Raw genomic sequence first — 21,600 nt, forward strand, 5'->3', positions numbered from 1 at the left:
ATACTTGTTCCAAGAATGAATGCCTTAGTGATTTAGCAGATAACCGAGTTAAGAGAAACCCCTGCAATGTGCCAATTGGACGACAAAAAAGGAACACTAGGATGGTGGCATTTTTCTTTTGGGTGCGAATGACAGTCTGAGCTTAGCTACTCAAGGGCCAGAAGTTTTTTGGTTTCTTACTGCATATCTCTTAGGTTGGCTCGGTCCTAATGGCCCCTGCCCTTGTTGACAGTTTACATACTTAGCATACATACCTTTCTGAACAGAGGGGTGTATACTGACCATAACATCCACAGTGCCAGCATCCATGTACACATGCACGAGGATTGAGTACGCAAGTACAGAAATGTAAGCAAAACTAGTAGTACCTGTCGTTAGAGTTTAGTTCATTACTCCCAGGACCGCCTTCCCTTATGGGTGAGGTCCCTGATGTTGTCTTTGCCTTCGGGGAAATCACCACAGGTTTGGAATAAGCCGCAGATCCCCAGCCTCCATCGACAGGCACAACACCCAGTCAGACATTGGTGGCAGCGGGAAATCCACACCCAGCTGGCAAAGAAGTGAGGATAGCATTGCCGACCAGATGGGTAAGTAACGAATTCCTACAAAAAGCAAGTTGCTTTTACACTAAGGTGACTTTGGTTACCTTTGGATGATGTCATCAAGGCATTCTGTTCTATAATACAGCCCTCGGTCATAAATGGGAATGAGCATTAAGTCTCAGTTAGCTTATGTATAAGTGAAAGCAGCAATTAAGACCTGAGAGAGAAATCAAGGAATTCTAAGTAACCCCGACTTTAAAGACAGAAAGGACATAGGAATTATTTTCAGCACCAGAGTTAAAGTGCCAGAGTACCAAGCCGCATGTGTCCTAAGTATCTCCCTCCCCCCTTGTTTGTTTGTTTATTGATTTGTTTTTGCCCAGTATAAGTGCCCTGGGAGATTAGTTGGTATTAATGTTGAGTTTAAAAAAATTTTTTAAACTATGTGCAGAGAAGGAAAGAAATATAATTGTTCTTTAGTCACTTCTGTAGCTTGGTGAGAATGTCTTTCCTCCCTTTATATGCTTTTTCCCCTGGCTCTGCTATTAAGCTGTCAGCTAAGGAAATGTCTTAGGATAAAACAGCTGGAAGGGAAAGATTTGCATGAGTGAGCCTTCCTTTGGGTTTCTGGCACATAGCCCTTCACTCTCTCTCTAAGCAGTTCTACAAGATACTAAAACACTAGTTGATACAATAAAATTTTGCCATGAGCAAGATTAAGTTTCAACACAGTAGCACCAGGGATTAAGTGTCAACACAGTTGATACATCAGGGACTTGAATCTGGACTGTTAGGGTTTTTTTCCCTTTATCTTATCTCTAGTAGCTTTCCCATGAGTACCATAAAAAGAAGTAAATTTCAGGGCTGAAAGAAGATCAGCGTGTAAGGCAAAGACCGCATCATTTTATCTTCTCTGCAAATGCATCGTTTTGTTCTGTTTTAACCACTGTGCCCATGTTTCCATGCCTGGGAAGGGCATCCTCAGTGCAGAGGTTGGAGCCAAGTTGGGGCTCCCAGCTGCTCAACGGGGGGTCAACAGAAAAAACAACCCATGAACATGGAAGGGAGTGGAGATGCATTCAGCTAAGACAGGAGTTGAGGAAGAGAAACGAAATTCTTAGGTTCTGAAGATAGGCTTTGTTCCATCACTTCAGTGAGATGTGCCTCGTTATTGAAGCCATCTGTCATTCCCCCCTCTCATCCCAGCTCCCACCCTGCCACCGAGAACCTGAGCATATCCTGATCCGCTGTTCTGCTCTTGACAGAATGTTTCACATCCCATGTGTTTTGATACTGTTGAGAGGGTAAGGACATGTGAACAGGATCCCTTCTTCCATGTGACTTTAGCAGCTTTTTTTGGCTCCTAGTTGCAGGCTTTGAACAAAGCTGCCCTCGAGCCTTTGTGCACTGTTCAGGGTCCCTCTTCCCACTCATGTGAAGTCATGCGGGGAATGAAGCGGTATCTTGGGACTGGAAAGGGTAATTACAAGGTTTGTCCTAGACCCGTATTCATTCTTTCACATAAGCCTTCCTCTAGTCTTCCTTTCCTTGCATCCACTTTAGTTTAGTGGCATCCACGTTGCGTAGATGAGTCATCGGTGAATCTTTTTAACACATTCATTCATCCTTTTAGTAAGGTATACCTTTTTTTAAAAAATAAGATACCCCTAGAGCCTGCCAGAGAAGCCTTTTTTTTTTTTTTTTTTTTAAACCACGGCCTTTCTCCATCCAGAATCTAAGGCTTCAAAGAAAATGTTCAAATACATTTTTATAACTTTTGATATTCCAGCATTCCAGAAGGATAACCCAGCCCTTTCTGCCTGGCACTTCAGAAGGAATCTGGGGCTTTGCTGGTATAAGCCATGCTAGGAAGGAATGGAGACAAATAATTGTTACGTTCTCATTCCTCAGTACACTGTATTGAGTGTATAAAGGGCTGACCTTCCTACACTCAATTTGTAGGAACACAGTTCTCTAATGACCTTCAGGTCACCGGTTGAAAATGTCAAGCAGATTCTCACTTGTTAGCCAGACCTCACCTGTCTTTGTCCATCAGTGTGTGATAAACTGATGCCCAGGGGAGATGTGGAGCTTAGCGTGCTTCATTGGCTCACTCATCTCAGTGCAGTTTGTTTTTCTGCCTCTCCGCTTTTGGACACGGTTGAGAGAGTCAAAGAGTACACTGCCCAGTCCTGTACGTGTTAGGAATGGTGTTGCAGACGTGCAGAATTGTTGCCGTGAGCTCTTAGGTGTGTTAAAGAGGCTAAATCACTTACCTTTCACCTTTTGAACCCCATCTTGAATGCCAGTGGAGTCCAAAAGGAAGCAATTGTTTTAAGTAAACTAGTTGCTGTGTGTCTTTTCTGTTGTGCTTAGCTTACAGTTATAGAGGACCTCAGGATTTCAATTCTTTTGTCCTCGAGCAGCATGAATATACAGGTAAAATATTTCCAAAGTGTCATGGTAAGTAACGCGTGATTGCATCCATGCCTGTCTAGGTAATGTAGACCAAGCGAGGTTAGCCACACTCTGCAATGAATGAATTTCATAAATTTAATCCATGTATTTGAGACTTTCCCCCCAAACCGAAAGTTGATTCCTAACTTTGCCGCATTGTTCATGGCCTCTGGTTTGGTGGTACTTGGCTATGCTAATGTGTATGACCTGACACACTGTCACCAGCTGCAAGCTTTATCCATCAGCCACTTAGTTTTTGACATGCTGTCTATTGTGTAAACTTTCAACAAGCTTCTTGCTGAAATTCCGAGTTTGCTGGCCAGTGAACTGAGAGGTGCAATGGCAAGCCGTCTGCATTTGTCAACCTGTGCCAGTATCTGTTTAGTGCCTGCACCAGAATGTCCTGTTCTGTATTCCAGAGCCAACGTGCCACCTCCCAGCAGTATCAAAGGTACTGCCAGCTTTCCGAGAGAGCCCCGGTGGGAGATTAATGCGTCAGGATCCGGTGGTTCATTTGTCTCCAAACAAACAAGGGCACGTAAGTTCACTGTAAAATAATAAAAATGATACATTCCTAGCCATGTAGCTTTCTTGCAAGGTGAAAATGGTACCGGTCTGCTCTCTCTTTCTTCCACAATGTCAGAGAGGAAGTCATCCTAGTAGGTGGACATTGGCTGCCACGGCCCTGGAATTTCTACTGCCAATGGCCTTAAGCTTGCTTTGAGATAAATTGAAATTCCTCATGGGTATGCACCTGCAGATTTGGATAGAAGGCCGTGTGATCCAATCACAAACAATCCTAATGTCTGGAATAGAAATGTGCTAGATATAGATTTTATTTGCTTACACAGTTGCCAGCATGAGGTATGTATGGCTGGAGCACCAGTCAAGGAGACAGACAACTTCCTGACAACCCCCCCTACAGCTTCTCTTATCTTCCAGGGCTACGTACATTTTTGTCCCATTACCATAGTTATAAACAGTTCCTTATCACTTACAGGTGGAATTGGGAAGCAGAGGCTATCGTTTCCTCCGTCTTTAAATTCAGTTGATCTCCTTGGTCTGTCTCTTCACTGGAATGTGTACTTATATTTATGTCGTTCTATAGGATGAGGAAATACTGCATTTCATATTCACTAATTTATAAGATACTCAGAACTTTAATGAGAGGGCTCAGTTTTGCTTCAGTGAAATGAATATTGAAGCTTAAAGAGAGCACAGCACGTTCGTGAGCGTGCTAGGCTGTGGGAGAGAGAGTTACTGATGAAATGTGACGCTGTCACAGTCACACTGGTAAGTGCTGGATTACCCTAGACCACCTGTCAATTTCCCCTCCTTCATTAACAATTTGTATATGGGCTACATGGTCAAATAATACTTTGGAAAGATTGGGGTAGATAAAATACATTCTTAAAGTTAATTTCACCTGTTTCTTCTTCCTCTTTAAAATTTGGCTAGAACACTTCAAATTCCAGATGTGGTTCGAGTTTTATCTCCATATACATCTGTCCTGTACTTTACACACTCAGCACTTCCGAATGCAGACGAGTCACATTGAAAATGCCCAGTAGCCACGCGTGGCCGGGGCTAGCAAATTCTACAGCCCAGGTCCAGCGCTAAAGAGGAAATAGGAAAAATAAATGATGGCCTTATAATGCAGAAGTTGTTATTGAGAAAAACTAGAATAGCACCAGGAAAGTAACTGAGATTGATCCTTTTTCAAGGGGAGGAGATCTTTCACTTTGAAGTGAGACAAGATGGTCCTCCTGTGGCCCTCTCCCCGCAGCTGGTAAAGACACACACACAAGTCTTTTCTCTCCTTTTCTCTCCATCTCCACCAAGTATCTGAACTTCTAGCCCCCTCTCATTTAAATATTATTTTACTCAGATATCTTTTGAAATTGTATTTCTTTGGTTAACCATAAAATGTTCTTCCTAAGCAACTGAGCCACTGTGCAACAGGGGTTCTGCCCACATTTTTTAAATTGAGAGATGATTCATATACCACATATTCACATATCATAACATTCCCACACTTAAAGTGTACTGATTAGTGGTGTTTAGTACAGTCACAGAGTTTTGCAACCAGCACCACGGTCTAACTCCAGAACATTTTCATCACCCCAGGAAGAAACCTGTATCCTTAAGGAGTCACCCCACCTCTTCCATCTCCCCCCAAGCCCTCGACAACTGCGAATCTACTTTCTGTCTCTATGGATGTGCCTATTTGACGTTTCATATGAATGGAATCATACAATATGTGGCCTTTTGTGTCTGACTTTTTTCACATAGCCTGTTTTCAAGGTTCATCCATGTTGTAGCCTGTATTAGTACTTCATGTCTTTTTATGACCGAATAACTGTGCGGATGTACCACATTTTTTTAATCCATTGATCAGTTGATGGACATGTGTATTGTTTCTACTTTTTGGCTATTATGAATAATGCTGCTATAAAATTCATGTAGAAGTTTTTGTGTAAACATAGGTTTTCATTTCTCTTGAGTAGGATTGCAACGGTTTTTCCACAGCAACTGCCGCATTTTACATTCGTACCAACAATGCCCACCATCTTTATTGTCTGCTTTTCTTATTAGAGCCATCCTAGTGTGTGTGAAGTGTTATTTCATTGTGGTTTTGATTTGCATTTCCCTAATGACTAATGATATTGAGCATCCTTTCATGAGCTTGTTGGCCATTTGTATATCTTATTTGGATAAATGACTATTCAAATCCCTTGCCCATTTTTTTACTGGGTTATTTGAAACACAGAGATTTTTAATTTTGATGAAGTCCAGTTTATCTATTTCTTTTTTCTTATCATTTTTGTGCTTTTGGTGTCATATCTAAGAAACCATTGCATAATTCAAGGTCATGAAGATGTACACCTATGTTTTCCTCTAAGAGTTTTATAGTTTTAGCCCTTACGCTTAGGTCTTTGACTTTTTGAGTTTTTTTTTTTCTATGTGGTAAGGACCCAGCTTCATTCTGTTTTGCATGTGGATATCTAGTTACCCTAACACTGTTTGTTAAAAAGATTACTTTCCCCCATTGAATTCTCTTGGCACCTCTGTGTAAGTTTACCTCTAAGCACTCCTTAGAAAGCTGTCTCCTAAATAGATGTTATATGGGGAAAGAAAAGATGTCTTTAAGAGAAAGTCTTATATTCTGCCTTCTATTTACTCTGATCAATAGGGTCTTTCTAATTATAAGCCCTTTGGAAGTATCACTTTCTATTTTAAGATTAAGATATTAAAGGCTTTAATGACAGTTTAGGTGGGGTTTTTTTTTCTGATTAAAATTCTCTCAATACCATCAATACTTTAGCATAAGCCAAATAATGAAAAATGGATTCTAAAAAACTAAGTTTCCAGCACTGTCTGCCATGGACTCTTCTGAGTAGGTTTTTCCAGATACCTCCTGCCTTATTTTTGTGTTCACAGGAGTTTTTGTGTATTGAGAACCCCCTATTTAGACACATTTCACAGGGTCATTCCCCCATTATTTTTCCCTGCTGTTCAAGAAGCCAAGCCTGTAGTTAAGGAAAGCCTGCTTCCCTTGCAGTCTGAGAGCCACTACTCCAGCCACTCCAGCAGCAATACCCTCTCCAGCAACGCATCAAGTGCCCACAGCGACGAGAAGTGGTACGACGGGGACCGCACCGAATCCGAGCTGAACAGCTACAACTACTTGCAAGGCACCTCCGCAGACAGCGGCATCGACACCACTTCCTACGGCCCTAGCCACGGCAGCACGGCCTCCCTGGGGGCGGCCACGTCGTCACCACGCTCGGGGCCGGGCAAGGAGAAAGTGGCCCCCCTGTGGCACAGTTCCAGTGAAGTCATTTCCATGGCAGATCGGACTTTAGATTCAGAGAGCCACGGCATGGACCGGAAAACCGAGTCCTCCCTGAGCTTGGACATCCATGCCAAGAGCCAGACCGGCTCAAACCCTCTGACCAGGGAGAACAGCACGTTCAGTATCAATGATGCTGCTTCCCACACCAGGTAACTGCCCCTCCCTGCCGCCCCTCCCACTCCTGGCCTCCCTGCGGCCAGTTTCCGGCCTCATCCCACTTCCCTTTGCTCAAGAGTGTATAAAGAAAGGGTTTTTTTATTTTGGTTTGTTTTTTTTTGCACAGTGACAGTTATTTTTATATATTTAATACCTTTTATTTACCACCCAAATCCTTTATTCCTACCATCCTAATGCATTATTTTAAACTGTGGGAAAGGTTTGCAGATTTGTTCTTCATAGCTGTATTTGATTTTATAAAAACGTTCCTAACTGCATACCAGCATGAGAGAAGAATTTTGTCATGTGGCTTCCAGATAGTGATAGAGAATATAGAATGGGACAGTCTTTTGAAGACATTAAAAGAAAATCTTGACCATATTTTTAAAAGGAAAGGGTCTTTTCCAAGACTAACATGGCATCATTTATGATGCTGAACGCATCTCTCACACTGCCTCTCTATCAGAGGACATCGCTTACCCAGTGTTTGCACGGCAGTTTGTTTTCAGTAATTGGCTCCTGGCAGTCACGTGTTGGGGGGGTTGTCCAACAGGAAAGTGTAGCTAAAATTAGACACAGCCCTTCTACCTTTCAGAAGAGAAAAGTACACATCCCCCCCCCCCCGCCCCGTATCCTTGGAGATCACGGTGATAGGCAAAGTAAATACTATTTTTCATTTCCTCTTTTGGATTTGAGCCTACAATCCAAAGTATAAGATCCTTTCTTTTAGGGAGGAAACATTCCATCACTATCTTTTGGGGCCTGTTGATCTCTGTGGTGGTTTCTCCTTTTACCTTTTATCGTTGTCAGTCATTGATCAGCTTGTATAATAGCATCCAACCTTGTTGTCTTCCAGGCTTCTTTTACTGTCATGCCCTCAAGAAAAGTAGCAGAGAAGTTGAGTTTAGTTTTACTTTCCAAATGGGAATCCAGGCACATAATCTGTCAGTAAACCCCAGATAATCTTTTTTTTTTTTAAAGATTTATTGATTGATTGATTGATTGATTGCTATGTTGGGTCTTCGTTTCTGTGCTAGGGCTTTCTCTAGCTGCAGCAAGCGGGGGCCACTCTTCATCGCGGTGCGCGGGCCTCTCACTATCGCGGCCTCTCTTGTTGCGGAGCACAGGCTCCAGACGCGCAGGCTCAGCAGTTGTTACCCCAGATAATCTTAATGAGAGAGGACATCCTTGACTTAATTTGGATTTAACTTGATAAGTTAAATATTCACTTCTCCCATTGTCTGTATTGTTACTGATAAGATTCGCAAGCTTCCCCTGTGTTTCCTGAGTTTTATCTCTGTTTACCACTACCACACTGCAGTAATAAAAAGTGATTGCCACAGGTCTGGAAACCGCATGGCCTCCAAGCAGAAAGGCAACTGGGAAAGTCATCTCAGGATTCTTGGGTACCATGCATCCAGTTACCTTTCCATAATTCAGAAAATAGAATGTTTGGTTCAAGTGGATTAAGGAAGTGTTTGGAAGACAGAAAGCCGGGCGTCAAATACCATAATAATATAATATAGACGTAGAATCACTTGACGCAGAGTTATGCCACTGGCTTGCTGTTTCCGGCACGCCCACCATCTCATTAAGTATGGCCTGTGCATGACCCAGAACATTTTTCAGTTCACAGTGGTTCCTCTGTGGTTTTCAGGTTTACCTTGACTCCTAGATTTGGTTTTCCGTTCTTCATTTTGAAAGGAGAATGTCTTTTTTGAAATGATACTCCATCTGAGGATGTATCTCTGGTTTAATTTGATGGCAGAAGAAAGTCAGTCATAGAAGTCTTGTCTCAAGTGGCATCACCACGGAGTAAAGTTGAAAAGAGCTGGGCCTCTGAAGCCAAAGCACAAAACGTGGGCTGCGCCATCTCACAGATCTACCAAATCCCAGGGGATGTACAAAGTACCCTCTGAAAAGTCAGCACCTGGGCTTGCATTATCTGAATATGCTGACTGAGGCTGCCTGAAGGTCTTAAAGGATTATCCACATTTTCTGCTTCCAACTGACCATGCAGAAATCATTTAAATCATCATTTAGAAATAACTCTTCTGTTGAAAATCAAAGTTGCCAAGGAAGAATGTGGCCTTTCAGGGAGGATGGCCAGGCTTCCCACCCACTGATAGGTTGAGTCACATTCATTCGTGACTCTGGTAACGGGGATGCTTTGTGACTTCAATCTGTTGATCTTGGCAGAGTGAGCTGGATAATCAGAGCTTTAGCAGACTTCCTTTTCTGGAGGAAAGGGGGACTTAGCCACCAAATGCACATTGCTAGAGAAACTAAAATCACTGCAAATTAGAGCGTTTGTGTCCTCGGAAGACAGGAACAGCAATTAATGTGGAGATCTCTTGACAGTGCATAAAAGAGCTTGTACCTGGGACTTGGTGACAAAATCTAAATTACAGTGATTAAGTTCCACTGCGTATTTCTGCCTAGGCTGTGTTCCTACTCCCTCTGTCCTCCAGTCTCCCTGTTGATGATTGTGCAGGTTTTTTTGTGGCCCCCCCATGAGAATTGCTTAATGTAGGTTGGTAATTATATAGGGTTGTTATATTCGGATGTCATTAAGAGGAACCATACACATTGAAAGCTTTCTACAATTAAAAAGTCTATTAATTGCTCTAAAATGTTATTCCCTAGAATGTATTTTCTATGAAGCTTGGGAATTTAGGGAGAGATTTAAAAAAAAAATTTTTTTTTTTGTAATGGCTGTTTCACTTTCAGGTCTTAAACCACTCAAAAAAATAATCTGTGGTGAACATAGGAGAGGTGAAGATAGTTCCAATTTTAGTATACTGTTACCAGCTGGGTTCATTTTTGTCTTAGAGTTCTGGCCTCGGAAGTAGGCAGTGTGTCCGTTTGTGTGGTGACCAAAGACTTCCTTAGCTTACAGAACTCTAGTCCTGCTGACCAGTGGCCATCGCTAATGGCAGAACTAGATTCACGATCACATATTATAAAGCTAAAGGGAATTCCCTGGCGGTCCAGTGGTTAAGACTCCACACTTCCACTGCATGGGGCATGGGTTCCATCCCTGGTTGGGGAACTAAGATCCCGCATGCCACACGGTGCTGCCAAAAAAAAAAAAAAAAAAAAGCAAACAACCCACCTCAGGCTTGCACATATACATCTTGTCTGTAACATCCTGACCTGACCTGTTCAAATGTCCAGACTTCTGCACCCACTCGTTACCAGCCGTTCTGCTGCTTCGTCTTGCTTCCTGTAGGCCCCCTCAGAGCTCTGATGCCAATTAATACCCACTTATTGATCACATACACATTTTTACTACCCTCCAATACAAAAGGACTTCTCACCCAGTGTGTTCACCCTCAGCACCTGTGCATAGTATGCACCACTGTGAGCATGACAAATGGGTGCTCAATACACCAGCATTATAGGTGTTCAGGACATTTTGATGAACAAATAGGAATAATTTCTTCCTTAATGTTCCCACTTTTTGCCTGATGACTCAAGGTCCCTACTAATAAACCAGTCTGAAAATAGCATAAATCCTTAACTCCTGACTGCTCTGGAAAACTACCACTACATTTCAAAGCTTACTGTATAGACCTGTCAGTATTTGCACAGAGCTCTAGCGCTTTTATATACAAGTGTATGTATAAGAGTGTACCTAAAGTCCTTGTATGGCATGAGTTTTTAGTTAAGTCACTTCTATGTAAGATTTTTTAATCTGCAAAATATAACAGGGAGAGACTTTATAACCGCTTATCTACAAATATCAATCAAAATCTGGGTATAAGTTGGTCAGTGTCTGACATTCACTAGAGGGGATGATTAAAGGCCAGGAAAAATGCCTGCCCACAGATGTTAGTTACAGTTCAGTTTCATGAATGTGCTTTTTCTGGTTGACTAATAGTTAACTATTTTCTGGTTGACCTAATAGCTAACTATTAATGCCAGAAAAGCTGTACGTTTCTTGAGAGTAGGGGTGAAGAAAGACTTCTTATATTCCGTTTACATGGAACAGTAAGGAATGCCTCAGGCTACTCTAGTGCACTGACTATATGTGAGTGCCTCTGTGTGTGTGTGTGTGTGTGTGTGTGTGTGTGTGTGAGTGTGTTAGAGCTTATGAGTTTAAATTTTGTTCTCTACCCTCTTTGGCACCCTGGGTGAAAAATAGGCCTTCCTTCTTTGTTTAGAAATTATTCTGTTGTCTTTGTCTGTAATGTTTCCCTCTTAAATCTCTTCTGCCTGGGATCTTTTTAAATTGCTAATGATTAATTACCTCTCTTCTACATTTTTTTCTTAGGGTGAGACTGTTATTTTTCTAAGTTTTATGGACTAAGTCAGACTTTAAAGTGAAGCCTCTACAGTTCCCCAGGACTTCTCTCCAACATGCGGTTGGCTCCACTTGCCGTATGTTTATGAATTGTTTTCACTGGTAATTTTTGCTTTGTGGTCCCGGACACCGTGAACATTCGGGGTTCTATTTTATTTTGCTTTTACACATCAGGACTCCAGGTGATCTGGCCTAAGCTCTCTTGCCCCATTTCCATTTCTTCCAGCTTATGAAAGTGGGTGATGATTTTAGCCAGAACTTCGGTGATGTTCAACTTACCACAAAGAATGAATAATACAACGACTATGGTTGAAATTTCAACATTGAGAAAATGAGAGCTCTGTCAAGCCCCAGACGTCAGATTTCTTGATGCAGAGGTCACTGACAAAAAGTTTCTCATTACTTGGTTCTGTGAAGCAACTAAAGCATTCATCCAGTCCATATAGAAAGCCCAAATTCTCCAAATGCCATTAAATCGAAGACCAACAGGAATTCTGCAAGGACAGAGTCTCTATTCTTTGCCATATTTAAACCATCCTACTATACTACTAGGGTGAGAATTTATCCAATTGCTAAAAGAAAAGAAAGAATAATCTCAAGAAGAGAGAGATTCCATAATCTTTCTGAGTAATCTCAGTACTTAAGTCCCCTCCCTCTTCAAAATTTTGTCCTGTATCTACCGATCTGAAATTCCTCTAGCTGCAGCTTAAATCTATGATTAAGAGAGAGAACAGTTTTTCTGAGCTGAGTCTTTTCTAAAGACTGAAGAAGATTTTTGGAGTCTAAGATTATGATATTTATAGATACCAACAAGTGGTGATTTTAAAATAATTTAACTATATATATATATATATATATATATATATATATATATATATATATATATATATAGTAACAGCCCTTCACCTCCAGGCAAGTCGAGAGAGAAATGTAGGGAAAATAGATTTGGATCCTGAGATCCAGGTTCAAGTCTCAGTTCTGTTGTGGACCAGCCATGTGGCCTTTGGCCAGTGCCGCCATTTCGCCGAGCTTGTCCCTTATCTGTAACTTAATAATACCTAGTCCCCTTACTAAATGGTTGTTTTTATATGTTTGTTGAGAATAAAAAAAATGTTATCAAAGGTATTGCAAACTGTAAATGTCCTTTTTCTGTCATTTCCTTTTGTAAGCACTCCATCACTTAGTGTAGTTATCTAGCTACTTTTCCTTCAACAAACATGTATCTCCCAAGAAACTTTGCTTCTCGAGTTTCCTGCTTTGTTTTCTTTATCCTTTTTAGATGCCACATCTGGACATGACACTTTTCTCAGCTATGCCTAATAGAATGATAATATTCGTAGTTATCTTGTTAGCTCCCTATTAATTCACTCAGCATTGCAGACTTGTTCAGCTTGAGGTCCACAGTGACCCCTGAGGTCTATTCTGCTGGGTAGGCCTAGCTACTCATTTCCCTATGCTTTATGCATTCGTGTGCCCTTGTACTTATTAAATATCTCCCTCTTATAGATGAGCAGTCTTCTTTACTGCAGTCACTTGGATATGCCCTTTGCCAGCTTCATCATTCCTGCCTCACTTCTTTTTCCCCCAGTCCTTTAGAATTAGTATCTTCTGAAGCTCTCCTAAATTGTAGAGCCAGTATTGGACATAATTGGCTAGTGCTGAACACAGTGGGAGGAGTCGTCCTTAATCACTATCCTCCACATTATCTGTCACCCGAAGGCTTATTTGTTATCTGTGCAAGTAGTCACAGGAAACCCATCAGTTCCCCTCCCCTTGGTATCAGGCCAGCATTCAGCCTTTGGGCAGATTTTGCCACAGTCATTTGACAAGTGACTAATTGCTGCTCTCCCCCTCCTGAAAATACCATCCCAGCCGGTCTAAAATCCGTCCCTCTGTGTCATGCCTGAATAGTGGTGACTCCAGTTGTTTCCTTCAGCAGCTCTCGGTGGCACAGAGAGTGGCTGGCAGGTGTTTTCTGTAGGAGGCGGTGGCCTTGTTGATGATGCAGAAATTGCAGAACAGTTTCCCAGGCCCTCATAGCTTCAGTACTTGGGGCTTTGACTCTTTTTTTTTTTTTTTTAATTATTTTTGGCTGTGTTGGGTCTTTGTTTCTGTGCGAGGGCTTTCTCTAGTTGTGGCAAGCGGGGGCCACTCTTCATCGCGGTGCGCGGGCCTCTCACTATCACGGTCTCTCTTGTTGCGGAGCACAGGCTCCAGACGCGCAGGCTCAGTAGTTGTGGCTCATGGGCCTAGTTGCTCCGCGGCATGTGGGATCTTCCCAGACCAGGGCTCGAACCCGTGTCCCCTGCATTGGCAGGCAGATTCTCAACCACTGTGCCACCAGGGAAGCCCGGGGCTTTGACTCTTAACATGCAGGCTGCCCTGTCGTGTGGGGTTCATCCCTTTGCAAGGTCGGAAAGCAGGTGTAGCTGCTCCTCTGCAAAGTAGCCCCCGCCGTGACTGGCATCCTTTTTGGAAACTAGTCATCTAGCATCGTCTCCTATAAAGTTTTACCACAGCTGGGAATGTAAATAACCAGGTTACAGCGCATTTGGTTCATGGTTTCGTTTGAGCAACAGGTCAGGATGAGAAGTTTAGACAGATTCAGACTGTCCCAAATACTCAGATGCCCTGTTGCCTCTTCTCCTCTGTTTATATGACGAATCATGCATATGTGTGTGTGCCCTCTCCTCCTTTTCAAAATTCATGTCCTGTAAACCCTAGTGTTCAGAGCAGCACTGTTTACCACAGCCAAGACATGAAGCAACCTAAGTGTCCATTGACAGAGGAATGGATAGAGAAGATGTATATTACACAGTTGAATATTACTCAGCCATAAAAAAGAATGCAGCAACATGGATGGACCTAGAGATTATCATACTAAGTGAAGTAGGTCAGACAAAGACAAATACCATATGATATCACTTATGTGTGGAATCTTATAAAATGATACAAGTGAACTTATTTACAAAACAGGAAAAGACTCACAAAGAAAACAAGTTTACGGTTACCAAAGGGGAAAGGGTAGGGAGGGATAAATTAGGAGTTTGGGATTAACAGATACACACTACTATATATAAACTAGATAAACAGCAAGGACCTACTGTATAGCACAGGTAATCTATATTCAATATCTTGTAATAACCTGTAATGGAAAAGAATCTGAAAAGGGATATATATATATATATATATAAAACTGAATCACTTTGCTGTACACTTGAAACTAACACAACATTGTAAATCAACTCTACTTTGATTAAAAAAAAATTTTTTTTTAATTCATGTCCTGGAATGACCAAACGAATCAAAGGTTGGTCCATTTTTAGGAAAGGGGAAATGTCCTATACTTTATGTAAGAAAGAAAGCTAGTGTCTCTTCGTGTGGAATCCAGGAACACCCTGATTAAATTCTTAGTGCTTCCAGTTTAGCCATACTCACAGCTAATCTCGCTTTTTTCTACAGATAGAAAAGTAGCAGATACTGCACTTGTCATTTCCTAACATATCTATTGCTTGTCTCTTTTTGTTCCATATTATTGGCTTCTTACACAATTCCTGGGGAGAGATTTAATTTGCCATGTGTACAACTAAATTGCAGCGTATTGAATTAACATGAAATCTCCAGGATAATGAAACCATTCAGTTCCCCTTTGAAAGTATGAAGCTGACAACTTCATTTCAGTTGTTTTGTAATTAAAGCCACTCAGAGATTATTTGGGGAAGTGTGTATGTGCAGGTCCCTCCGAGTGGTTCAAGGCCAGCCAGTGGGTCAGCTCCAAGGAACCCCACCCTCCTGCGCCTCCAACACACACACACACACACACACACACACACACACACCTGGGCCGGGGAGGGGGCCACAGAGGAAGGAGGAGACAACCCATTGTGGAGTGGGAAGAGTTGAGGGGCTAATGCAGTAGCTCTTAAGCTCTAGGGAACGTGAGAGTCCTTTGGGGGTTTGTTAAAATAGACATTTCTGGGGCTCTAGGAGATGGGATGTGAGCCAAGGAATCATTATTTACATCAAGACTTGCAGGTGACCAAAGTTTATGGCTGCATAAACACTGCTCTGATGCCTTCCCTTTCTTGATCTTGACTGTGTGAAGCTGGATTTTGATGAAGTCATAACAATATGATAATTCCCCTGGATTCGAGCAGTTCTCAATGGATGTGCACACTTGGGGGAGATTTTTGCCAACATACACAACTCAGGCACCACCCCAACTCTGTTAAATTAAAATCTCTGGAATTAGGGCCTAAGGATGTGTATTTTTAAAGCTCCCAGGTGATCCTCCTGTGACAATCGAATTAGGGGGCAGGTGAACAAACTAAAGTGCTCACCTTCGTGCTGTGAGTTGTACACAGTAAAGAAGGACGAACCACCAATGGATTAGTCATTTGTTTTTGCTTTTCCATTGTTCCCAAATCTAATCAATTGTTAAGTAGGGCTGTCCTTGATTATAACCATTAGTGAACAGAAGTGTGCTGGCATTTCACACCTGGGAGCTAGTGTCAGCTGCCCTGTTCACAGATAAAACCAATAATCAGGGTCTGTGGTCACAGATAAAACCAATAATTGGGGTCTATGGATAATTAAGCATTTATCCTTTTAAGAATACACCTGTAAACAGAAGCATACTCTGTAGATTTAATTATTTCTTGCGGTAAAAATAAAGCAACATCCAGTTTTAAATAGAGTATGGGTAAAATACACTATCTTTGTGCATAACTCTCCCTTGCATTTAAAACAGATGGCTAATTTGTCATTTATTTGACAGTTTCCTTCATCAAATGTTGCATGCCTACAATGGCCAGGGACTATTCTAAGTAGGGAGAATATAGTAGTGAACAAAACAGACAAAAATTTCAGCCCTCATGGAGCTTACATTTAAACTGGGGGAGACAGATGATAAACAAGATAAAGAAATTAAATATATAGTGTGCTTTGTAAATACTAAAGAGACTCCCTCTGTGCAATAAATATCTTACTGAGAGTCTACTGTATTCTGGCATTGTTAAGTATACAAAGATATCCCTGCCTTCAAAGAGTTTTATCATCTAGTACAAAACCTATTAAATGCCTCTCAGGGAAATAATGGTAGTAATTTAATTTACATAGGAAGGAAAGAGCTTCAGAAACCATATATGCTGTATACTTTACTCTTGCCTTTGATGTTTCTAAGCCTTGTCCATAACGCTCCCTTTTATGGAGTACATACATTATGACTAAAAGCAGCATAGCTATTTCGTAAAACATGGGGGAAAGATTTTTAAATTAACAGACTATGCAATTTACTTTGTTTTCTCATGGTTAATTATTTATATTTTGACCAAACTTTCAGTCTTTGAAAGCCCCAGGGTTTTGAATACCGATGTTATCGTATCAAGATACTTACTGATGAGAAATGTAAAATATGAGCAGTCAAATGTACCTCTGGTACAGTGGCTTTTAGGGTCTGAGTCAGGGCCACGGCATCACCTGGGAACAAGTTAGAAGTGCAAATTCTCATGTACCCCACCCCACCCAAGCTCCCGAATCAGAATCTCTGGGTTGAAGCCCCACAATCTATATCTTAACATGCTGATGAGGAAGAATGGCTTGAGTCATTCAAACACACGTTACTCACTTGTGGATACCAATCAAGGCAGGTGAAGCAAGCATGTGATTATCCAAGATGAGAGGTGAGTACATCAGACACTAATTTGTTGTTTTTCACTTAATTGGCATCTGCTTCAGACACTAACCAGGGTTGAGGCTTGAGACATCTCCACATCTGGGCTACAAATGTGTATGAGGTAGGTATAGCTGGGTGAAAAAAATCTGCAAACTAAAGGTTAGATCTTGTCTCTAAGTAACAAATAGCTGCAAACCTGTCATATGCTTTTAAAGTATCCCAAAGGCTGCACTCTTGGTATTTCAGAAGCTTCTCTGGGTTGATGGTCCCTGTGTTGATAATGCATTTGCTGTTAACCTGGGTCTCTGGTGTTACTGTCCGTGGGCTTGTCTGCCTCTATCTTTATGTGTCTTTCCCTGCTTTTGTCTTTTTGGTTCACCTTTCCACTTTTAGTCTCTTTTCCATAACAGAGACCTACTATTATTTTGTTCTTATTGATTCATCAATAATATACTGCACTTATGGAAGAGTTTTGCTTTCCCTTAATTTTATTTATTTATTTTTTTGGCGTCGCCCCGCGGCAGGTGGGATCCTAGTTCCCCAACCAGGGATTGCACCCGCGTACCCTGCAGTGGAAGCGGGGAGTCTTAACCACTGGACCGCCAGGGAAGTCCCATTCCCTTAATTTTCAAAGCAAACAAATGGGATATCTGTTATCAAGAGGTAAAAACTAAATGAGATAGCATTGCTTTTAAAGTTATGTTGCCCTTTGAGGTTTTGTGAGGGGTCTTTTCTTTCCCCTTCTCCCTAGATAGAAAAATCTTTGGGGGAAAATTGTTAGAGGGATTATTAGAGTATGGCTAGTCATTTTTTAAGTTATATTTTCTATGAAGTTTGAACCTGGTTCCTCCTTCTTAGTTTCAGAAATAAAGGAGATGGTTATATTTAATCGGAAGTGTTAAGACCCACTTAGTGTGGAAAACCCTCGAGATCACCTTTGCCCTGTGTCCTATTCCTCCCCCCACACTCTGTTCCCCTCTCTCCAGTCTTTGCAAAGCCTCAGGGACTGATACGGCCTTCTTTCAGGTGATCTATTTTTGCTTTGTTTTTGTGGGTGTGTTTTCATTAAAGTATAACATGCGTACAAAAAAAGGCACAGGTCATAAATATACATCGGGTTGGGTTTTCCCAAAGTGAACTTCCCATGTCATCGCTACCCAGATCAAGAACTGGAACTTGACCAGCATCTAGACACCATTCCTCCTACATGTTCGCCCACCCAGTCACCTCCCACTCCTCCCCAAGTGAACACAATCCTGAATCCTAAGTCATACACTCATTTTGCCTTACACTCATTTTGCCTATTTGGGGGCTTTGTGTAAGTGGAATCATCCCATATGTATTACTCTGTGTCTGGTGTCCTTAAGTCAATATTATGTTGGGGAGATTCATCCGTGTGTTACAAGTAAGTAGCATTCGTTTATTTTCATTGCTGTATTATATTTCCATTGTGAGAACACACCACAATTTGTTTATCCACTCTACTGTTGATGAGCATTTGGAGTATTTCCAGTTTGGAGATAATACAGGTTCTTGCACATGTCCTTTGGTACATGTATATATGCACTTCTTTTCAGTATATACCTAAGAGTGGAATTGCTTGCATAGGATTTATACATATTCAACTTTAGCAGAGACTGTGAACCAGTTTGCCAAAGTGGTTGTAACAAGTACCCACCTGCAGTGTATGAGAGTGCTAGTTGCTTCCCATCCTTTCTAGCACTTGATATTGTCTTTTTAATTTTAGCTGTTCTGGTAGGCATATAGTGGTCCCTCTTTGTGGCTTTAATTTGCATTTTCTTGATAACTGATAATGTTGAGCACCGATGTTTAATGGTTTTTAGATATCCTCTTTTGTGAAATTCCTTTCCAGATCTTTGCCCGTTTTTCTGTTGGGTTGTCTGTCTGGTTAATTTGTAGAAGTTAGTTATGTATGGATAGGAGCCCCTTGTTGGATGTATGTTTTACGTATATTCTCTTTGTCTTTTGATGAATGGTTCTTAATTTTAATGGGGTTCAATCATTTCCTTTACAATCCTATTAAGGAAACCTCTGCCTCTGTCATAAAGATGTTCTTCCATGTTACACTCCAGAATCTTTAGATCTACATTTAAATATACAGCCCATCTGGAATTGATTTTTATGTAAGGTTTGAGGTGGAGTTCAAGATTCATTTTCAGATGTGTGTATATGTGTGTGTGTATGTATGTATGTACGTGTGTGTGTATGTATATTGTACATGTATGTATGCACACACGCATATAAAATCTCTGGACCATTAGGGTTTTATTTTTTGTTGTATTTTGTTTTGGTGTTTTGCTTAGTTTTTTATAATGAACTTTTCTATTTTAGAATAGTTTTTGATTTGCAGAAAAGTTGCAAAGATAGTACAGAGAGTTCCCATGTACGCTTTACCCATTTTTTCCTGTTCTCATCATCTTATGTCACTGTAATACATTTGTCATAGCTAAGGAATCAACGTTGCTGCATTCTTATTAACTAAAGTCCATACTTTATTCAGAGCAGGACCATTAGATTTTGACCAGTAGAAGTGCTAGTGAGGCATGCTTGGAGACCACATCCTGTTAACTAAACCTTCAGTAACAAAGTCCCCTGGAGTGACCTGTCTTTGGTCTCAGCCTAAGCTGGAAAACTCAGCGGGGCTCAAGTGGCGTGAACGTAGGTCCCATGAGATCACTGGGAAGGAAGTATGGAAATCCTGCAGTTAAAGGCCCTCTAGGTTTGTTGTTAGCTTAAACTCTCATCTCTAGTTTATTTAAAATTCTGCCTGAGTTTTAAAGGTACAATGAGTAGTCTTCTCCTTGAGTCCTACAGGACTTTAGTTTTGTAATTTCTAACCACAGTTTAAAATACATTGGTGATGAACAGTTTTTTATTTTTAATCACCATGCCTAATATTACATCCCCAGGACTTATTTATCTTATAACTAGAAGTTTGTACCTTTTGAACCCTCTTTAGCCATTTCACCCACCCTCAAGCCTCCACCTTTGACAACTACTCTGTATCTAGGAGTTTGGTTTTCTAGTTTTTTGAGGTACCTCCATACTGTTTTCCATAGTGGCTGCACCAATTTACATTCCTACCAACAGTACACAAGGGTTCCCTTTTCTCCACATCTTCGCTCACACTTGTTATTTCTTATCTTTTTGATAATAGCTAATCTAACAGGTGTGAGGTCTCATTATAGTTTAGATTTGCATTTCCTTGATGATTAGTCATGTTGAGCATCTTTTCATATACCTGTTGGCCATCTGTATGTCTTCTTTGGGAAAATGTCTATTCAAATTTTCTACCCAATTCTTTTATTCGGATTGTTTGCTTTTCTTGTTACTAAGTTGTATGAGTTCTTTATATATTTAGGATATTAACCCCTTATCAGATACATGATTTGCACATATTTTCTCCTGTTCAGTAGGTTGCCTTTTTATTTTGTTGATGGTTTGCTTTGCTACACAGAAGCTTTTTGGTTTGATGTAGTCCCTCTTGTTTATTTTTGCTTTTGTTGCCTTTGCTTTTGGTGTCAAATCCAAAAAATCACTGTCAAGGAGCTTACTTGCCTATGTTTTCTTCTAGGAGTTTTACGGTTTCAGGTCTTACAGTCAAGTCTTTAATTCATTATGAGTTAACTTTTGTGTATGTTGTAAGGTAATGGTCCAGGTTAATCTGATAAACAGCTTTGTAGAGAGTCAATGTTACTGATAGATGCCATGGGGAAGGAGACCTCAAGGTGCCCCTTTGGCCTTGGAACGGAGTGTATAGAGAGCTGTATGGCTGATCCAGTCTTGTCTCCCCTCTTCAGCTCGGGCCTGGGGAGTGTCACCGTGACCCTTAGTTCTGAGGAAGGGAGGACAGAGAGCCATTGATACTCCCAGACCTTTTACTGCTGGCTTCCCCCTACCACTTGCCTCTTCTAGACTTCACCGTAACAAACTTCAGCGGTGCTAGCATACTTCAAAGTGTCCCTGACTGTCTTAATTATTTTTACTTTTCAACTTAAAGTGCAGAATAAGCCCCAGTCACCATCTTTCACTTTGACAGCAGACCTTTAAATTAAAGCGAGAAAGCAAGGAAGGCCAGCCAGCTCCATTAATATTTTATGAAATATTCATTGTTCTTTAACCTGGCCATAACCCCTGTCCTGGACGACGCTTTGATAGCTGACATACTGACCCCAGGGATGCACACACGCACACGCGTCCTTTTGTCTCTGTCCTGCTTCTCCTCAGTACTATGAGCTCCCGACACTCTGCCAGCCCAGTTGTCTTCACCAGTGCCAGAAGTTCACCGAAAGAAGAGCTGCATCCTGCCACCTCCTCGCAGCTCGTTCCTTCCTTCTCATCCTCCTCCTCCTCCTCCGGTCCTAGGACTTTCTACCCGCGCCAGGGCGCTACTAGCAAGTACCTAATTGGATGGAAGAAACCCGAAGGAACCATAAACTCTGTGGGATTTATGGACACAAGAAAGTAAGGATTCTTTTGCTTCTCTTGCTGGGTATCTTGCTTTTAACATGACAGAGAACAGAAAAGCTTGGGGCAATTTCCTGCAAGAGAGGAGGCCGGGCTAAGGGCTGGGAAGAGGGTGGTTTGG

At 41.4% G+C, this 21,600-nt stretch overlaps 1 protein-coding gene across 14 annotated transcripts in view; it reads left to right on the plus strand.

Moving 5' to 3' along the window:
* The window catches only part of SIPA1L1 (signal induced proliferation associated 1 like 1), a 376,514-nt gene that overhangs the window by 329,749 nt on the left and 25,165 nt on the right, over nucleotides 1-21,600 (plus strand). For 11 of the 14 annotated variants that reach the window (XM_059914542.1, XM_059914549.1, XM_059914554.1 and 8 more), the window contains 5 exons: nucleotides 463-587; nucleotides 2,919-2,981; nucleotides 3,419-3,537; nucleotides 6,562-7,004; nucleotides 21,240-21,476. In XM_059914542.1, the coding sequence (XP_059770525.1) occupies nucleotides 463-587; nucleotides 2,919-2,981; nucleotides 3,419-3,537; nucleotides 6,562-7,004; nucleotides 21,240-21,476 (987 nt within the window). The remainder of the gene's footprint in view (nucleotides 1-462; nucleotides 588-2,918; nucleotides 2,982-3,418; nucleotides 3,538-6,561; nucleotides 7,005-21,239; nucleotides 21,477-21,600) is intronic. The other 3 variants (XM_059914550.1, XM_059914551.1, XM_059914553.1) reach the window with 2 other exon arrangements.

Source organism: Balaenoptera ricei, chromosome 2 (genome assembly GCF_028023285.1).
Source record: "Balaenoptera ricei isolate mBalRic1 chromosome 2, mBalRic1.hap2, whole genome shotgun sequence".
Taxonomy (NCBI): domain Eukaryota; kingdom Metazoa; phylum Chordata; class Mammalia; order Artiodactyla; family Balaenopteridae; genus Balaenoptera; species Balaenoptera ricei.